The sequence below is a fragment of the Haliotis rufescens genome, unplaced genomic scaffold (genome assembly GCF_023055435.1).
Source record: "Haliotis rufescens isolate VD_foot unplaced genomic scaffold, xgHalRufe1.0.p SCAF_3, whole genome shotgun sequence".
NCBI lineage: Eukaryota > Metazoa > Mollusca > Gastropoda > Lepetellida > Haliotidae > Haliotis > Haliotis rufescens.
In genome coordinates, this window is record NW_025964001.1 from 44424468 (window position 1) to 44444927 (window position 20460).

At 42.4% G+C, this 20460-nt stretch overlaps 1 protein-coding gene across 1 annotated transcript in view; it reads left to right on the plus strand.

Annotated features, from left to right (window-relative positions):
* Nucleotides 1-20460, plus strand: part of LOC124124137 — a 65722-nt gene extending 45262 nt beyond the window's left edge. The window contains exons 18-31 of the mRNA XM_046487228.2: nucleotides 31-246; nucleotides 435-745; nucleotides 1031-1145; nucleotides 1404-1586; nucleotides 2120-2810; nucleotides 4061-4278; nucleotides 4427-4591; nucleotides 5280-5526; nucleotides 5825-6092; nucleotides 12585-12734; nucleotides 12945-13224; nucleotides 13832-13900; nucleotides 16303-16498; nucleotides 16718-20460. Coding sequence (XP_046343184.2) covers nucleotides 31-246; nucleotides 435-745; nucleotides 1031-1145; nucleotides 1404-1586; nucleotides 2120-2810; nucleotides 4061-4278; nucleotides 4427-4591; nucleotides 5280-5526; nucleotides 5825-6092; nucleotides 12585-12734; nucleotides 12945-13224; nucleotides 13832-13900; nucleotides 16303-16498; nucleotides 16718-18366 — 4758 coding nt within the window. The 3' untranslated portion in view covers nucleotides 18367-20460. The remainder of the gene's footprint in view (nucleotides 1-30; nucleotides 247-434; nucleotides 746-1030; nucleotides 1146-1403; nucleotides 1587-2119; nucleotides 2811-4060; nucleotides 4279-4426; nucleotides 4592-5279; nucleotides 5527-5824; nucleotides 6093-12584; nucleotides 12735-12944; nucleotides 13225-13831; nucleotides 13901-16302; nucleotides 16499-16717) is intronic.

The following is a 20460-nucleotide window of genomic DNA, read 5'->3' on the forward strand; positions in this document are numbered from 1 at the left end:
CGATCTGACATCATTTTCCTTCAATAATAGGTTTCTTACACATTTGTTGTGCAATGTCCAACAACGGCTTGTGGCAGTACAGACAGTCCACCTCATGGTCAATGCCTGTTTGGACAATGCACATGTACTCTCCCTTGGACAGGGGATTCATGTTCGGTAGAGGCCGTACCGCCAGTTGTCAGTGCCATAAATGACTCACAGTTGACTGAGGGCCAGACCTACAAGCAAATGATGTCTCTTGTGCAGGTACTTTTTTCAGTACACCGTACCAAGACGACATGTAAATGAAAATACATGTATTTTGACATCTCTTCTTATGAAACGTATTATCATTAGTGTTTATTATTATTTAAAGATTGACAACGAATTGATTTCATGCAACAATATAGCATTTACAAGATCATGACATGCAATGTAAACGTATATATTGCCAGGGTAGCCATACAATTCGCTGGAAATTGATTTCATCTCCGCTGGGAATGACGATCGATCAGGACACTGGAAACATTACTTGGATCTCTGTCAACGGTAGATCTACTCCGTATGTCATCAAAGTTCGAGCACAGAATATTGTTGGGCACGACGATGTCCAGTGGTTGTTGTCAATTCCACTGTCCTACAGTGCTGTTGTTGACAGTCTGACCCCCTCTGGGACTTTGGCATACCCAACACAGATCCTTATATCTGGACATCTTGATGTGTCTGGAAGCACCTGGAATCTCACTTCAGCAGTAATTAAAGTCCAGTAAGTGTATTTATATATGGCAAGTGAGTCAAATGTTTTAAAAGGGTAACAATAATTCAAGTTGACATTCATTTATTGAAAGCATTCCTACAATGATACGTGTATTGTCCATTTATTAAGTAAACTTGAACGTGTTTCAGATAAGATCAAATGTCATATTTTGTTTCATTCTCAGAACTATATCAACGTTGTATACATATAATTGGACGTGTGTTTGCAACCAATATCCATATTTTGCCAAGCAGTATCCCGGCATTTGAATAATTATGCACTATTTAAATGTAGGATTAGAAATAAAGAGCTTACACGTGACCTAGAGACCCATGCTGAGGACACATCACCTTTCCTGTTTGACGTCATCTATTATCCCCAGCCAGACGACAGTGGCGAATTCAGTGTGGTATGTAAAGATGTTACAGCATTTATACCTTATCGGATTATTAGCAATAAATATATTGTATTCTGATTGAATAATTCATGTAAGTAGTTGATCTGAAGATATATATTCGGTATATCTGAGGTTTTTTTATTGAATTGCTTATGTTTTAACTTTTGTTTATGATCATTCACGTGTATTTCTAAAGATGTTTGTGTCTAATGGTTTCGAGATAATGTCAATGCGTGAACTGTCATAATATGCAATCTATGATATTTGAAGAGCGCAAGTCATCCAGCTGATACCGAGTTTCCGGAGCAAAAGAAGTGGCGAGTCCAGAGCATGATCTGTGATCCTAAGGTTGTGTCACTTACAGCTTACCTTGACACGCCAACAGCCACATTTCCTGCGGTTGCAAATCTTACAAATAATGGCTTCGGCTCACTGGATAACATTTCTGCGACGGTATGTTGACATTTACATGTTATTAGGTTTAGTGGAATTGAATATGGCCTCAAAATAGAATACCCCTGAATTGTTACCATGCAAAAGTATATTTTTGGAAATTGTTGCATTGAAAATATGCCTCACATGCAAACAGAGATACTTGTTTTGGGTTTGTTTAACGCCGCACTCAGAAATGTTCCAACTATTGGACGGTGGCTGTAAATGATCGAATCAGGACTAAACAATCCAGTGACTGACTTCATTTGGCATTGATGTACGCAATTGGGATTCGTTGACATGCATCAACCAAGCCAGTGAGTCTGACCACCCGATCCCGTTAGTCACTTTTACTGCACGCAAGAGTTGCTGAACACCTATTCTCTACCCGGATCTTCACGGGTCAGAGACGTACATGACAGAGGGTTCTCACAGAATACAAGAATCCCCAATCCCAGCATCCTGACTTCTTAATATGTGCACCTCTTATCTACTCGTCACTTTAATGTATGGAATAGTGCGTGGACTAAAAATAAAACGAATTAACATTTCAGATTGAGAGTTATTCCTACAGTGTTGATTCTGCATGGGTGTACTTCGGTGTACAACGCACAAGTAATATCACAGTGTTGGCTTCATTGTCAAGTGTACCATTTGATCTCACCATTGAACAGAAGCTGCCCTTACAAACAGAGTTGTATGTAGTGGTACGCAGTGTGCGGGGCACGAGGACAGTATTAAGAGTGCAACTAAATCTGAAAATACGACGACCCCTTCTCAAGTTATCTCCATCTAACATCAAGACAGCTGCTGCAAGAGGAAAACAAACAATTATCAACATTAATGTTACAAACACCGGTGAAGCAACAGCTAGAGATGTCAATGTTCAAATTCCCAGTGGATTACTTTTGAAAGTGGCAGCCATATCTAAGCGACGTTCTTCTTCCTCTGAGAGGATGGATCTAGAACCAGGAGAAACAGCGACAGTGGTTTTGGTCTACACTGTGCCCTTGGACAGACAGCTAGGTGAAACGGATGGTAGCTTGTTGATCACCTCTAACGACACTTCGTCTACGCTGACATTTACATTCTATATAACTTCTGATGACCGCCATGACATCCAGGTGATTGTGGAGGATGAGTACACCTACTTTGCAGCCGATAAACCACTGTTAGCTGAGGCCGTGGTGACCCTGACACAGCCACGGAGAATGTTTAGCAAGACTTTCATCACAAATGAAACAGGTATCATTCCTTATGTAGTACAGTGAAGACTCATTCAACTTTGTATCCCACTGAAGTGAGTGAGTGAGTTAGGCTTAACAGCGCTTTTAACAATATTCCAGTTATGTCGCGGCGTGTCAGCTTAATGCGTGAGGAAAGCCTGAAGTGATGCAGGTCTCAGGCGTTTACCACTTCGGTGAAACCCACGAGCACGGGTATAGTGCTGACAAACCTAGAAACATAATCGGGGCGAACCGGGATTCGGGCGTGCCCAAGGGACGCAACTCTGCATAGCGAATCGCGGCGCCTTAGACGACTGGGCCACCTGTGCCCCTATATCCCACTAAACGTATCAATAACACTTGATTTTAAATGGTTAAAAAACACTGGAAAGTGAAACCTAATGATAATTGACCCTCATCCTGGATCGACAAATGCTAATAATGATGACTTAATTATTATTTTTAATTCATCATTGTTGCACGTATTATACAAATAGTTATACTTCGCTTTCCTAAATATCATGGCAATAGGTGTTATATGTAACTCACATTTGTATATTGATACTTCTAAAAGTGAATGTTGCTATAATTGTCCCCCGCCACGCGAAAGCGCGAAGCGGGGGATATAGTATTCACGACCGTCCGTACGTACGTCCGTACGTCCCACCTGTTTGTTGCCGCGATATCTCAAGAACTAAACACTGGATTGTCTTCATATTTGGAACTATGGTGTATATACCAATTCCACAGACACCAGTCGGTTTTGGTGACCTTGACCCCATTTTCAAGGTCACAGCAGGCAAATCTGCTTTTGGAGTTGGAAAACGGTGTTGCAGCGATATCTCAAGAACTAAACACTGGATTGTTTTCATATTTGGAACTATGGTGTATATACAGACTCTGCAGACACCAGTCGGTTTTGGTGACCTTAACCCCATTTTCAAGGTCACAGCAGGCAAATCTGCTTTTGGAGTTAGAAAACGGTGTTGCCGCGATATCTCAAGAACTAATCGCTGGATTGTCTTCATATTTGGAACTATGGTGTATATACAGACATCGCATACACCAGTCGGTTTTGGTGACCTTAACCCCATTTTCAAGGTCACAGCAGGCAAATCTGCTTTTGGAGTTAGAAAACGGTGTTGCCGCGATATCTCAAGAACTAATCGCTGGATTGTCTTCATATTTGGTACTATGGTGTATATACAGGCGGGGGACATTTCGTCACTTTGTGACAAATACTTGTTTACAATTTAACCTTTTATCAAGGCATTTCAAACTTTGATGGGATCCATGCAGACCGGTATACACTGCAAGTTGAAGCAGCCAACCACACATCAAAGTCTGTCATCATCGTTGTGGACGGCAGTACCTCGACATACAGAGTCTTTTTACAACGTACAGCAGTAACATACACGTGGTCTGTCACAAAGACAACCTTCGAGGACAAGTACACCATTACACTAGAGTCAACATTTGAAACAAGGGTACATGCATATACAGTATCAATCATCGTAAAATCAAGACTGGTACCAATATATTGCTTCATGATCAAATAGAATGTGCAGATCTTATATATATGTTTTGATAACGTAAATCAAAAGTCAGGAGCTATTTGTATACTGTCTGTTACAGGTTCCTATGCCTGTTGTCACCGTAGAACCTGCTTCTGTCAACTTCATTCCGTACGAAGAAGGACGGTTAACGAGAATGGTGTTCACTCTGACCAACCATGGCTTTATCCGTGCAGACAATGTGAGGTTTTCACTACCAAACCATCCAACTTTACGCTTTGTGCAGGTAAATACTGATGGGATTAACATATATATCAATCAAATGTTAAGAAGACCATACACAGGCAGCATGGTATGACTTGTCATTTACAAAAACGAGACATAGTGAGGAGTAAGTTGCTAATAATGTCGCCTTGAACGGGATGTCAGTTATATCAAGTGATATAGGTCTTAGACATTTACCATATTTGTAAATCCCTTGACCCGAAGAAGGTGCTGACAAACACAAAATCATAACCAGGGCCAGTATTGGATTCGAGCCAACGATCATATCATCCTCGCAAACCTAAGGGACACACATCTGCACTCCAAATTCCTGCTCTTTTGACGGCTAGGCCACCCGTGCCTCGTTTATTTTAGGACGCCCCGTAAATAATCACTGTTATTAGAAACAGTCCATGTCTACATCAATCAAGAATTACTTAGAGGAATAGTTCTACAACAAGTGCTTGACAGGGATAAATCGCTTTATCCTATCTCCGTTTTTGGAACAATGGAAGTGATGGAATCAATAATTGAGCTCACGCATTTTACACATGTGGGAACACTAACACGGAACCGCGGAGTGATGAGCTATTATTTTAAAGAAAAGGTTTCCCCCACTGTCCCCTCATTCATTCGAAATATTTTAATATTATGTTGTTGTTCATTCAGAGACCATCGGCATTTTATTAATTGCAATGTTCATATTCCAGGTTGTCGACCCGCTCGGAAATTTGGATGCGAACACGAGCATAATTGTCCCTATCGATGTGCTGCCAAAGAAGATAAACAAACGTTCCTCATCAACAGTGTGTGGTTTTATTGTGCTCTATGACTATACGTGTGGATCAGTAAGAACAAATAGTGCGTCCGTGAGATTAACACGACAGTATCCAGGTCAGCCTCCTGCATCATGTGGTGGTGGAAGGGGTCGCAGAATAATAGGACAAGGGTCTGGAGGTAACGTTATGAAGGAGCGAGTTTGGTTAGACGCCTCTTTGGCAAGTGTTTCAGTCATGTCGCGATGTGTCAGTTTGATATGGGGGCACAGTCTAATGTTATACATGGCTTTCATGTGTATCACCTTGGTGAAACTCCGAACAAGGGCATGGCGCTGTCAAACCAAGAAACGGAACTCAAAATCTAATGTGTTTTTATATTTCCTTCTATCTGTGATCACGCTTTCATTCACTGACATATTCATGCTAAAACAAGACTTTGAATAAACGCTATGTTATATTTTTATGTTTTTTTGTAGGAGGTTGGTACCGTCTTCGTGGGTATGTTGGCACCAATGTACCCTGTGACTGTATAAAGGGGCTCATCGACAACTGCTATAAACCACTTCTTCGACTACCTTTTGAGCTGATACCAGGAGTTGGGTGCTTATTGGATATTTATGACATCTCTAAAATCGACAAGTCATCATCTGCAGTCTCTGTTGCCACAACAGTAGCAAGTTTTGCCCTAGATTGTGGATTTGGGCTTTCGTGTCCCGTCTGTCCCTTTCTTTTTAAATATCTCAAGTAAGTATACATACATGGTGGTTCCTGGTTAGAATAGACCCCAGGAATATATTCTTGTCGTAAGAAACGACTGTGGATTGGCTGGTCAATCTCGGCATGGGGCATTGCTCATGATATCAATCACTGATTTGTCTGGTCCAGACGTACATCATTGCAGGCCCCCATCGTATTTTAGATCAGATATTGCTGACAGTGACAAAAGACAAGTGACAGAGCCAAGAACGCCAGCTGTCGTTAAACATTGTGAAATGATCGCTTGAATGCTCACCCCCCCCCCCCCTTTTTTATTTCGAAAAAAATCTTTATTTCTGTATAAATTACCACCAAAGACAATAAATAGATCTTAGTTGTGCACCCCCCCTTTTAAATAAAGCTGTATCCGCCTCTGCTGTGTCCGGTCAGGGCCCTTAAGTATTATCTTAAGGCTTCGAATGAACGTAGACAAGGGCGTGACCGTCTGTTCATATCGTGTAACCCTAATCGCACGGTTGACATAACTCGCAACTCGATTGTGTTATGGCTTCGTTCTGTCATCAATCTGGCGTACCGGTCTCGGGGGTAACCGGTAGCGGGGTCAAACCCACACGAGATCAGGGCGCTAGCGGCAACATTTGCCCTACACTCGAATATCTCTGTTCACAGAATATTACGAGGTTGTTACTGGCGTTCTGACTCGGTTTTTGCCAATCATTACCCCAGAAAGGTTTCTGATGAAGACGTGGAGGGGGTGCACCGTCTTGGGCCGCTGATCGCGGCACAAGCGGTCATCTAGGGGGTGTGTCCAGCGTAATTCCAAACTCCACAGTTGTCAGTCCTTGCATGGTGGTCAATCTGGGTCGTCTTCAATGTTCCCACGCCGTGGGTACAGGAGTGGGGGTCCTGCAAACCAGCGCACTCACAGCACAGGTGAGGCGGCTTTTTGTGTGTTTTGTCCTTATTTGTATTTTGACAATTATGCATTTAATTGTCGGTCGTGTATTCCAACCTTGTGATACATGCTTACAAATACTGGAATCAGTTCACGCGCCTAATACATACGTTAAGTAGGCTTGCTCTGGGATATACAGTCTGAATGAAATTAATTTCCCTCTCTCGACTGTTTAACCTGATCTAAGATTTAGCTCACGCAGATACAGTGTTCTCATCCGCTGCGGCGATGAAATACCTATCCAGTGGGGCCGTTTGGAGTCACCAATCGTTTTGGCAATGACCATTGAGCCTTTCGGTATGCGCTTGACAGTGCTTTGGTATTCCTATAGGGTCACGCCTAGCTAGGTGCATGCGCATCAGTGCTTCCGCCTTGGTGTTTACTTCCGCTGGTCGGAAGGAACGCTAGCAGTCAGGATTCGGGTTGTAGGTGCTCCCCACCGCCTACTGTAGTAGACAGCCTCGGTATAACGGTGGTAACGTATTACTGAATGTAATTTGTAGAATTTTCCTATTCGGAATATTCTATAAGTAATACGTTACAACTGGGCTGCTGCCCGCCCGTCCGTCCCCCGAGCACTTGCTCTCGCAAGAGACAAGAGTGAAGGGTGTCACATGGCAGCTAGGTGGCTACGCACGTGCTGCATGAGGTAATTGAGATCTCTGTGGTAGATTTCGCTATAGCAGCAGTTGTGGGAGACAACAGCCTCGGTATAACAGTGGTAACGTATTATTTATAGAATATTCCGAATAGGAAAATTCTACAATTCTGACATAGACAAGTCAAACGTCCCAACAACTATTTAAATGTCCTGAAGAAGACAACTCAGATACACAATCCCATTCCTTCATACCATTCTGAGGCTCACCAACTGTCATTCAAATGATTCCAAACTCGCCATCTTGGTTATATTCATTTCCAAAACATAGTATTAGTTACCTGACATCAGTCGCTCAGTGTTGCACACACAAAAAGTATACATAAATCTATAATTGTTTTCAGTAAATATAATCGGAATTTACGAACAGGAACAAGCTTTCTCGGTACAAAGCCGCTCACCGTTGCCCTGTCAGCAGGTTTCTATTCGGAAAACCGATCTTCCCATACTCGCCGATGCCATCGGCAGGTTGGTGGAGAAGAGGGCAGTTTGGGAGTTAGCTCTACCAGAAATAACACCCGCGTTTTACTCCAGGATATTTCTCGTTCCAAAGGAGGACAGTGCCGAACTCAGAATGATTCACAACTTGAAATCGTTCAACGTGTTCTACCTGCACAGGCCGTCTAAGTTCAGAATGTTGAGCTTGGCGGACCTGAAAGCTCTGATCATGCCAGCCGACTGGCTCGCTTCGATCATCCTGAAGGATGCTTATCTGCATTTTTCGATTCACTCGGATCATCACAAGTATCTCAGGTTTGCCTTCAAGGCAGGCACTACGAGTGGGTTGTACTGCCATTCCGTCTTTCATCCGCTCCCTGGCTGTTCACCCGGTTAACCACCCCCATAGTGGGGTTCCTCCACCGGAGGGGTGTCCAGTACTTCGTGTACCTGGACGACTCGCTAGTAGCAAATCGAATGACGGACACCCTGTCACGCCATCTCGATTTCGCACGTCGGCTCTTGGAGCAATTGGGGTGGATTGTCAATCTCCCCAAGAGCGAGTTAACCCCCTCACAGAACTTGACGTTAATCGGAGGTCTCTTCAACACGGTGACCCATTGCCTCTTTGTCCCCCCAGACCGGTGGCACAAGATTCAGGCGATGATTGCCAAAGTCTTAGCGGTGCAACAGATTGTTCTTTTTGGGAACAGCTGTTAGGGTTACTTGTGTCACCCCAGGACTGCACCGAACGGCGTCGTCTCCAACTCCGCCCGCTGCAACGGTTTTTAATCCAGTTGTTAGCACAGGAGGAGAACAGTGCGACCGTCGCCCTCCTGGATTGGCTCCGACCGCATCTGGAGTGGTGGACGCTCCCTTACAATGTCTTATCAGGAGTCTCTATGCGGCCCTACCGGGCCACGTTGAACCTGTATACAGACGCCTCTCTAGTGAGCTGGGGTGTCCATCTAGAGGGGGAGGTGAGCTCGGGGCTGTGGTGCGTAGATGAACTAGGTCTTCACATCAATTGTCTCAAGTTCAAGGCAGTGATCAACGCAGTCAATCACTGGAAGCATCGTCTCGTCGACGCCCGGATCATGCTGGCGACCGACAACACGACGGTAGTGTCCTATGTGAACAAACTGGGGGAACCCACAGTCACTCGCTACTTGATCTCACGTTCGAGTTTTACGCTCTGGTGGACAGTGTCCCGTGCCAGATACGCGCCCGCCACATTCCAGGTGTGCGGAACGTACTGGCCGACGCTCTATCGAGGCCTCAGGATCCGAGCCCCACAGAGTGGATGCTGAACCCAGTAGTGTTTCAGTGGCTGTGCGAACGTTTGGGTCGTCCGAAGGTCAACCTGTTTGCAACACGGTTCAACAATCAACTCCCGTTGTTTGTATCACCAGTCCCGGACCAGGGCCATCGATCACGATGCTCTCGCGTTAGACTGGACGGGCTTGGACGCTTATGCTTACCCGCCGACAGAGTTGATACCACGCATTCTAAGCCGGCTCCGAGGAGTTCGCTGTCGAATGTTACTGATCGCGCCCATGTGGCCAAACAGATCGTGGTACCCCGACTTGCTGACCTAGGTCACGCAGTTGCCACTTCCACTGCCTGTGAGACCGGATCTCTTGATCCACCCTCACCCCTGTCACCTTTATCCAAACGCAGGGCAGTTCAATCTGCACGCGTGGATTTGTCACCCAGCGTCTGAGAAGGTTTTTCTTGTCGGGCTTCTCGGGCATACGTTAGTATGCATCGTGATTCTACCCAGAAGGTGTATAATGCACGTTGGGTTATTTTCACGAAGTGGTGTTGTAAACATCACATTCATTCGCCAGATAAGGTATCTGTGCAGGATATTGCTCGTTTTATGTCTCACTTGCGAGAGACCCGGAAACTCTCCGGGGGTTCCATTGCCAACTTCGTTGCTACAGTACGGGACGTTGCTATGGGTACCAGTCTCTCCAAAGAGCCGGTGATAGGGGTATTATCAAGGGTTTCAAAGAGCTAGATCTTAAGAAGGGCCGCCTTCGGGCACCGGCCTGGGATCTTTCCCTAGTGTTGAAATCACTTAAGGAAGCTCCGTATGAACCCTTGCATAGTGCTTCGTTCCGGCATGTGACTTGGAAAACAGCATTTCTCCTCTCCTTTGCCACGGCTGCACGTGTATCCGAAATTCATGCACTCGATGTCGCCAAGGTACGATTCGATAGGGGTGACGAAGAAGCGGTCCGCCTGGGCCTGCTCATGGGCTTCATCGCCAAGAATCAGAGAATCGGGCAAACGGAGAGAGAATTCACTGTAAGATCACTCAAAGAAATCTTACATCCTGCTGATACTGAGGACAGAGCGCTGTGCATGGGCGGATACAGGTGTGTGTGTGTGGGGGGGGATGCTCACCCCACCCCATCCCCCCGCACCCCACCCTTTTTTATTTTGAAAAAAGTCTTTATTTCTGTATAAATTACCACCAAAGACAATAAATAGATCTTAGTTGTGCACCCCCCCTTTTCAAAGAAGCTGTATCTGCCTCTGCTGTGTCCGGTCAGGGCCCTTAAGTATTATCTTAAGGCTTCGAATGAATGTAGACAAGGGCGTGACCGTCTGTTCATATCGTGTAACCCTAATCGCACGGTTGACATAACTCGCAACTCGATTGTGTTATGGCTTCGTTCTGTCATCAATCTGGCGTACCGGTCTCGGGGGTAACCGGTAGCGGGGTCAAACCCACACGAGATCAGGGCGCTAGCGGCAACATTTGCCCTACACTCGAATATCTCTGTTCACAGAATATTACAAGGTTGTTACTGGCGTTCTGACTCGGTTTTTGCCAATCATTACCCCAGAAAGGTTTCTGATGAAGACGTGGAGGGGGTGCACCGTCTTGGGCCGCTGATCGCGGCACAAGCGGTCATCTAGGGGGTGTGTCCAGCGTAATTCCAAACTCCACAGTCGTCAGTCCTTGCACGGTGGTCAATCTGGGTCGTCTCCAAATGTTCCCACTCTGTGGGTACAGGAGTGGGGGTCCTGCAAACCAGCACACTCACAGCACAGGTGAGGCGGCTTTTTGTGTGTTTTGTCCTTATTTGTATTATTACAGTTATGCATTTAATTGTCGGTCGTGTATTCCAACCTTGTGATACATGCTTACAAATACTGGAATCAGTTCACGCGCCTAATACATACGTTAAGTAGGCTTGCTCTGGGATATACAGTCTGAAGGAAATTAATTTCCCTCTTTCGACTGTTTAACCTGATCTAAGATTTAGCTCACGCAGATACAGTGTTCTCATCCGCTGCGGCGATGAAATACCTATCCAGTGGGGCCGTTTGGAGTCACCAATCGTTTTGGCAATGACCATTGAACCTTTCGGTATGCGCTTGACAGTGCTTTGGTATTCCTATAGGGTCACTCCTAGCTAGGTGCATGCGCATCAGTGCTTCCGCCTTGGTGTTTACTTCCGCTGGTCGGAAGGAACGCTAGCAGTCAGGATTCGGGTTGTAGGTGCTCCCCATCGCCTACTGTAGTAGGCAGCCTCGGTATAACGGTGGTAACGTATTACTTAATGTAATTTGTAGAATTTTCCTATTCGGAATATTCTATAAGTAATACGTTACAACTGGGCTGCTGCCCGCCCGTCCGTCCCCCGAGCACTTGCTCTCGCAAGAGACAAGATTGAAGGGTGTCACATGGCAGCTAGGTGGCTACGCACGTGCTGCATGAGGTAATTGAGATCTCTGTGGTAGATTTCGCTATAGCAGCAGTTGTGGGAGACAACAGCCTCGGTATAACAGTGGTAACGTATTATTTATAGAATATTCCGAATAGGAAAATTCTACAATTCTGACATAGACAAGTCAAACGTCCCAACAACTATTTAAATGTCCTGAAGAAGACAACTCAGATACACAATCCCATTCCTTCATACCATTCTGAGGCTCACCAACTGTCATTCAAATGATTCCAAACTCGCCAGCTTGGTTATATTCATTTCCAAAAGGCATAGTATTAGTTACCTGACATCAGTCGCTCAGTGTTGCACACACAAAAAGTATACATAAATCTATAACTGTTTTCAGTAAATATAATCGGAATTTACGAACAGGAACAAGCTTTCTCGGTACAATTTGTGAAAGTACACGGAAATCAATATTTCAAGTGTAAAGGAAGACAAACAAAACATTCTTCCGGATATTGTTTCTTTGTTACAGGGTTCAAGTAAACACCACAACACAAAAAAACTATGCTTATTGTAAGACAAGACTAAACTGGAATTGCAATCAGGCTCTGAGACTTCATTTATCGTTGCTCAGGCTGTCAGCCACTGGTTTGCCTTGTTTAAAGTCAATTATTTATACACCGCCATGCTATTGCTCTAATAATGTTTTACTGTGGCGTCAGGCAATATTCACTTCATTCATCCACCAACATGTTACTATTGGGCTTTCATTCCAGCTGCCTTGATGGTCTCTCACGAACTTGTAAGAGAAGTGGACGAAGGCGGCGAGAGGTCAACTCCGAGCTTGTGCTTGAAGTGGAGAGGTCCAGAAACTATCTCAAGAACTTTGTTGATGTTTCAGTTGAGATATTCGGTAATCTCAGTGTGTAAGTTGTTTCAAGAACTTACATCAAGTCTCTATTTCGGTGTTTAGTCATCTCAGCATAAACGTAATCGCAAGAACTCTCCTGATGTCTCTATATATTTGGTAATTTCAGCATGCAAGATCTTTGTTGATGTCTTTATATTGAGAGGTTTTTTATATTGGCACTGATATTGGTATTTCATATCAGCATATATGTGATCATATATTCCAGTGTTGACATTAAAGGCGAGTGGAAACAGGCCTTCTTTAAAGGAGTGTCCGAAAACAGCCCGTCACAGTACCTCCTGGATTCCAGTGAGGTTGACATCATATTACTTTTGGTGGTTGAAGACGATCAAACTATTTTAAATACATTTCTACAACGATGGAACAACACATTTTCTTCGTGGATAGACGGAAGATCAGGTCCGCCACAATCAAATGTTATGTCACTGAAAGATGTGAGGACCCTTGGAGTCACCTTCATTGAAAATACAAGGACCGTTAAAGAGGTAGTAATACTTCATTTGTACATTCTTTCAAATAGCTCTTCGTTTATATCCAAAATATTTATGAATATAGCTCAATTTAAATGGAAGTTTACTTGGCATCTCACAGAGAAATCGCTATCGTGTCTCTTATGGCACAGAACTATACAATGTGGTATGGTGTGTGTGTGGACGAATAGAAATTTTAAATAAGATATATAAATTTGATCCCATTGTAAACTTAAGTGAATGTGTCCATCCTAGTTCTTTGACATTAGATTGCGTTGCTTCTTGAATCAATCAGATGAAACAATTCCGCTTCATTTCTTTACAATGGCGATTCTGAGAGTTCGATTTTAACAAACGACAACCAACACAAAACAAAACATCCTTCGATGGTACTCCCTTTGGTTGCTGTAGATGCTATGACTCTCAGAAACGAGCTGGTGTATAAATATCCACAATATAATGGTGCGGTCTGGGTTGTGTACATTCGGCAAAGTTCGTTTTCGAGATACAGAACTCATTTGTGCTGGTCTGAATGAAATGTCCTGTTGCTTGAGTTGCTGATCAGAAACTCTGGAGGTGTCGTCGGACCTTCTCCTAATGTATTTTCCTTGTATTGTTTCAGAGAGGATTTTCAAGTGTTTTCCAATATTTTGGTTACATAATGACAGAATACAAGAAGAATGTCCAAGAGGTGAGTAAAAAATATTTAACTAGTCTGGTTCAGCAGGTAATCTTTTTTGTCATGAGAAATCTAGGTCAGGTTTAGGTTTGTCATCACACCACACCTAGCTCGAAAATCATAGACGATAATACCGCAGGGTTTCATGGCTCTGTAGTATTATATTTACGTTTAGCAATTTTGAAGACACAATTACATAAAGTCGTGATTGGGACCTGATTAAGTGTGACGACATTTTGTAAATGGCAAGTGTAAGAAATTGTTATGTGCTTGTTATATGGAATATGCGGTCTTTTGACTGATAATGTCGTGTTATACATGTATTGAAAATGTGAATCAGCGCGTGGAGAGGTGAATATACGTGTCTGATATTATATCATGAGTTTGGAAATTACTCGATTCTGATTGGTCAAACAGAGGTTGTCAAATCACAATAAATCCCCTCTGATTAAACAGTGGAAGCTAATATTTGATAGAATAGTTCTTTTCAGTCATTGTCGGTAGGCATATCAAAATAATAATTATAGGTTACAAAAATGCAAAGTTGCGGTTACTACAATATTCAAAGGATGTGTGGCAATACATGTCGTTCAGAAATCACGATAGAACTCTACAAAGAGAATGTATTTTACGTTTTGGAGAGAATACAGAGCTTGGATTTTGGTGATTTTCTATTTACGACTGTGGCTGTCATAATGGTGACGTGCGATGTAGAACAGAAGCTTTGCAAGGCTTGCTTAGTTTTTTTTTAGGCGTGCCCACCTCATGTTAGTTTACGAAGTTGATCACCTGCTTATGTGCTTTCATTGACTGTCATATGTTCGAGTAAAGTATTACTATGTGTGACAAACTGCTTGAGCATATACAGCACCATATTTCGTTTAAATGCTGTAGTCGGTGATTCCGTTATTCAGATTCTATGTTTTCAAAGCATTCGGTTCAAAATTCAATTTAGCGCCGTTACATCTACAGGTAACCTAGCTCTACATAGAAAAAAACAGTATGTTTATCTCCTAAATGTATTTATTCAAAGAAAAACATCGTGTATATGTTGCATCATAACATAGAAACATGAGTATAAGGAAAAGCTCACAGTATTACCCGGCTCTCGCCACAAGGAGGTTGCTCTTCTAGATTGCCAATTGCTTTTTATTGTGGGTGTTGTAGGTAGGGAGTTAAAGTGTTGTTGGTTTTTATTTGATAACTCGACTTCTGAAGGACCGTGGACATGGCTACCCAGCGTATACGCTGCCTCGCTGTAATTAGACCGGAACTGCATCCACCCCACAGCAGAACATATAGCTGTGCTGCTGTGGTGCAGTGGTGAACAATAGTGCTTCAGTTTGCTGCTCAAAATGAACTATGCCTTGAATTTCGATGTTTGAAACGTTATCAATCCGCACACCTTACAAAAACTTGCCATGGCTTTTTCGGTTTCTTTCTCAGAAAAGCTAAAATCCCAAAAACAGTAATAATTATTCTTCATATTTACATAGAGTACCATGTTGCCATGTTCAACACATGTACAAACTGAAGGTAGAATTGATTTAAGAAAAACAGTTTACATTTATCAACATATGCAGTAGTTGTCCAAGATTCTCAATAATGGAATTTGATGGAGACCTTTTATCAATACCCTGTACAATGCAGGCATAATATCTTTGTGAACCCTCAAACAAATCAGCATGTACGTTGATCCTTGACGTAAAAAAGTTGTTCACATTCATAGAGCCTGGTTTTGAGTATCATTCTGAGCCATATTGTCACACTCGCAATTGGATAAAGATCATAGCTATTTAATCCTGAAGGTTTTAAGGAGTTAATGTTTGTCTTGCTTTCTCACAGTACTCTTTTACCTGTTGTTTTGGGCGCTGTTTTGACTCTCACCCAGTGTGGAATCTGTTTCAGCGTTAAATCGAAACTGACTATTCTCTCGCGTTAACATTTTCACCATATACCGTAGACTAGGTGGTAGTAATGTGTTTCTAGTTATACCCTTGCGTTTTGTTTGGTGAACACTCATAGCGGTGTGTTAATCCGGATCATATCTCTAAAACAAATATGTATTCTTTCATGAAACTTTGCACAGATAGGGACCAGGTTGTCATCTGGTGCCTCTTGCTATTTAGGGACTTTTTGAAATTATATTTCTTCCGTTTCCATGGCATCAAGTTTGACTTTCACTCTCTTTATATTGGCGTGTACCTTCCATTTTATTGTTTTGAAGGTTCAATAACTACTCTTGTATACGGACAGACATATTAGACGGAAATTATCTCAACAGGCTGGACTTGAAGTAACAGTCCGAGGATTTGTTCAATAGAATCTATGGGGGCCGAGGGGATTTGTTTCCTTCTGATACTTTTGTAAAGCATGTTTCTTATTGATTATACGTTGTACTTCTCGTTCTTAAGGCAAAACCAGAAGAAGGAATTTGCGCTAAAGTACGAATACGGATTACACAGGACCTTGTCTTGACCAGGGATGCTTTCCAGGCTCGATTAGAAATAGAAAATGGCGAAGAAGGATCTCTGGAAAAAATTGATGTGGACATTTTCATAACTAGAACAGGGGGAAATGGATCTCTTGAAAATAACCTTTCCTCTATTGGTAAGATCACGTGAAGTCAGTTTTGTAAATCTCATGTTTATTGTAAAACATGGTTTAGGTAATAACATTAATAGCATCTTAAAGACGAATAAGGAAAGAAATACTCTTCCAACTCATTGTCAAATAAATCAAGTTGGTAAGCAACGGTAGTTTGCAAATATCCATTGATGTTTTGTTTCACATTATCACTGGACTATTTTGCTTGTCTTTTCAAAACAGGTCAGCCAAAGTTAGAGGGAATCAGTGACGTGTCTGGAACTGGAACATTAGCCACCGGGGTCAAGGGTTCAGCTGACTGGTTCATTGTAGCTTACACAGGTGCAGCTGTGGATGAGGATGTCAACTATGATGTTGGAGGAACTCTATCATATTTTGTGGCTGACAAGGAATTCAACGTCCCGCTTCTACCAGACACAATAACTGTGACGCCAAATCCAAGTCTAACACTTGCCTACTTCCATGAAAAGTATGTGCAAGGCGATGACCCCATGACGACCCAAGTGGAACCCGTGGTTCCGTTCCCCCTTGCAGTAATGGTAACTAATAAGGGTAATGGGATTGCACGACAAGTAAAGATATCCTCTGGGCAACCAGAAATCATAGAAAATGAAAAAGGATTGCTTGTGTCGTTTAAAATCACCAGGGCACAACTAGGGATGGAATCCATTCAACCATCACTAACTGTTGACTTTGGTGACATCGTCAGCCACGAGACCAAAACAGCTCGATGGTGGATGACGTCAACACTTAAGGGCAGGTTTTACAACTATTCGGCCACATTTGAAAATATAAATCCACTGGGTGATCCCCAGCTGTCTGTGTTTGATTCTATATCTTACCATGACATGATTCATCAGGTTAGAATTGATAGCATAGGTGCAGATGGCTTGGATGATTTTCTTGTCAATGACGTTGTTGACAAGGACAATCTCCCCGACAGACTCTATGACAGCTCTAATGGGTTTTATTCATATCCAGTAGATTCTGTATCAGCAATTGGATTTTCTCAAACAAAGGAGGAGTTCAGAGGAAGGAAGAAATATGTGTATGTTGAGATCTTGGTTCCACAAGTGAATGAGTCGTGGGTATATGCTCGGGTCATCAATAACATAACGCGAGATTTGTCATCAGAATCACTGCTTAAAGTTACTAAAGATGATGGTAAGAATATACTTATTCCTCAGAATTCCTGGCTTACTTCTTATTATGAGAACAAATTTTACTTCCATCTGTTTGACAACAATAACCACCAGTCTAACGTATCTGTTTATAATGCTGTGTTTGGTCCGAAAAATATATATCCACCAGTATTTCAAAATATACCACACACTTTAGAAATATCACCCCGTGAGCCAAACAGTGATATCCTGACCGCGAAAGCAACAGATCTAGACATGAATAATGTATCATACAGCATTGAAAATGGTAAAACATTTTCTGTTGATGGGCAATCCGGGGTTGTTAGAAATATAGTTCCTCTAATAGACGGGGACAGCTTCAACATCACAATTCTTGCATTCGACAATGGTATTCCTATTAATTCAGCAAGTACGAACATAACAATTACGGTATCTACATTAGTATCTACAGAGAACACACCTTCTATCACCATGACTAAAGATATAACATCGAAAACAGCTCCTACTATGCCATCAGTTTCTAACTACACAAGCGGCCTTACTCCTGCTTCACCCACACACATTTCTCGTGAAGAAACATCATCATTATCAACATCAACACCATTCACTACTGGCACAAACATTGCTTCCACACCAGACTCACCTGTGGCAGGGCGTGGTGTGATTCCTGCCGCCATGTCCTTGTTACTTGGAGCCTCGCTCTTGGCTTCATTTTCAGTTCCTATTTAATTGTTAACTCGATGTTGTCATTCCATTTACGTTTTGTTTTGCATCAATGTTTCTAGAAATATGTCAACATGAGAGCCTTCGAAAATAAATGAAATTAAAACGTATCTGTCTATTGCAATGAAAAGTGGACAGATATTAATTTGGTAGACATAGATATTATCAAGCTATTATCATTTCAGTTTATTCCTATCATACGACAGCTGCTGGCTGGAGTAGCGCTTCTAATCTCTTCTGACATCGTAAATTTTCAGTGTGTGATGACTTTGTACATATTTATGTTTACATTTTATTTTTATTTTATCTTCTTACTACTCTAACAAAAACACATTAAATGTGTGGCGTACGTATATATTATTTCTACTGTAGGTGTATACATAGGTATATATGACTATGTTCGAATGCTTAAGTGGACAGAAACGAGCAGAAATAACACAACCACAGAGAACGGTTACCGTTGAAAGGTATCAAACAGCTGTACGTTTGTGGGTGCAGTATGAAGTGGGTGCCTGTGGGTTCCGACGTACGCTCAAATTTCCTCGTAACAGTCCCACGTGACGACATCACGCTGAAGTTCTGCAACGGTGTAATTGACATTGTTTGAACCCATTCGTGTAGCGGATCCTGTCCAGTGATGAGGTGCGGTGTCCACTGCAAAGGACAGATGATAGAGCAAGGATGAGCAGACCCGAGCATACACGACATGACCAAAGGTACACCCTCACTGAGTACAAAAGGCTTGTCATCTTGTTGATGAGTGTGGTCATGTGTTCAGCAATCATTATGTTTCTAAGGAGCATTGCCCGTGGTGGGCACATCCTGTATTGAACTTATGCTCAACCTGATGAGGAAACATAAGCTGGAACGTGGGTGTACACATCCTCATTATGTTTGTATATATTTTACGATGTGTGTTTGAAGAGTATATTTATGTGGATAATACGTTGTCACAGCTGCGTACAACTTCGTATACTAGTAAAACACTGTGCTTTTGGTTAACTCATGTCCATTGCCGAAAATTTTGGATTGTTTATTATTAATTTCATCATGTAAATAAGAATGGGATAGCGCATTATTTTACCCGTTTTAATACATATTAACTTGTGTTGTGTTTGTTGGACAATTTCATTCGTATTTGAAGTGTAAACATAGTAATACTTTCATATATCAATGTCAATTGGATTTATCCTACATTTACAATGTCCTACCGGGTCTTGATCCCCCCTGATATAAGCCACAACCATATTATTTGATACTGAAACACGTTTCAGTATGTATTTTATTTTGCACATCTCATGATGTTTGAGGGGGCACGGATGGCCCAGTCGTCTCAGGCACCACGATTCGCTGTGCAAAATTGCGTCCCTTGGGCACGCCAGAAACCTATGATTGTGGGTTCGAATCCCTGTTCGCCCCGATTATGTTTCTAGGTTTGTCAGCACCATACCCGTGCTCGTGGGTTTCACCGAAGTGGTAAATGTCTGAGACCTGTATCACTTCGGGCTTTCCTCCCACATTAAGCTGACACGCCATGATGTAACTGAAATAATGTTAAAAGCGGCGTTAAACCCACTCACTCACTCACTCATAATGTTTGATGTGACGTACCTTTGATGTGATTTTGTATTTTGTATGGGGACTAGTTATTTTTCAGCTTCAGCTGACGCCTAAATATGTATGTTTTTTTAAACTCCTAGCATTAATGTAATCTTTGTGGCAGACACTTTTCTTCGCAAAAGTCTGAAGCATAATAACATTTTTCTGGGACAATTTTATAATATAATCCCAGTCCCACCCTCCTCCCGAATATCAAATGGCTGGCCCCTAACATACAACAACATGGACAAATACTGTTAACAAGCATATATGAATTTGTTGTAATTTGGTGTAAGGGAATATAGTGGAATCCTTCCAATTTCCTTGACCTTATTGGTCATCATTTTGTATAGGAAATTAAAAGAGAAATCATTGTTGAAGAGGATTATTTTTTTTTCTTTCTGAGTTATGATGCTGCCATAATAGATGTTGGTTTACAGTTTTGATTGAGTGTTGTTGCTTCATTTGCCTGAACTTGATTTAATAAACGCTTTGATTTAT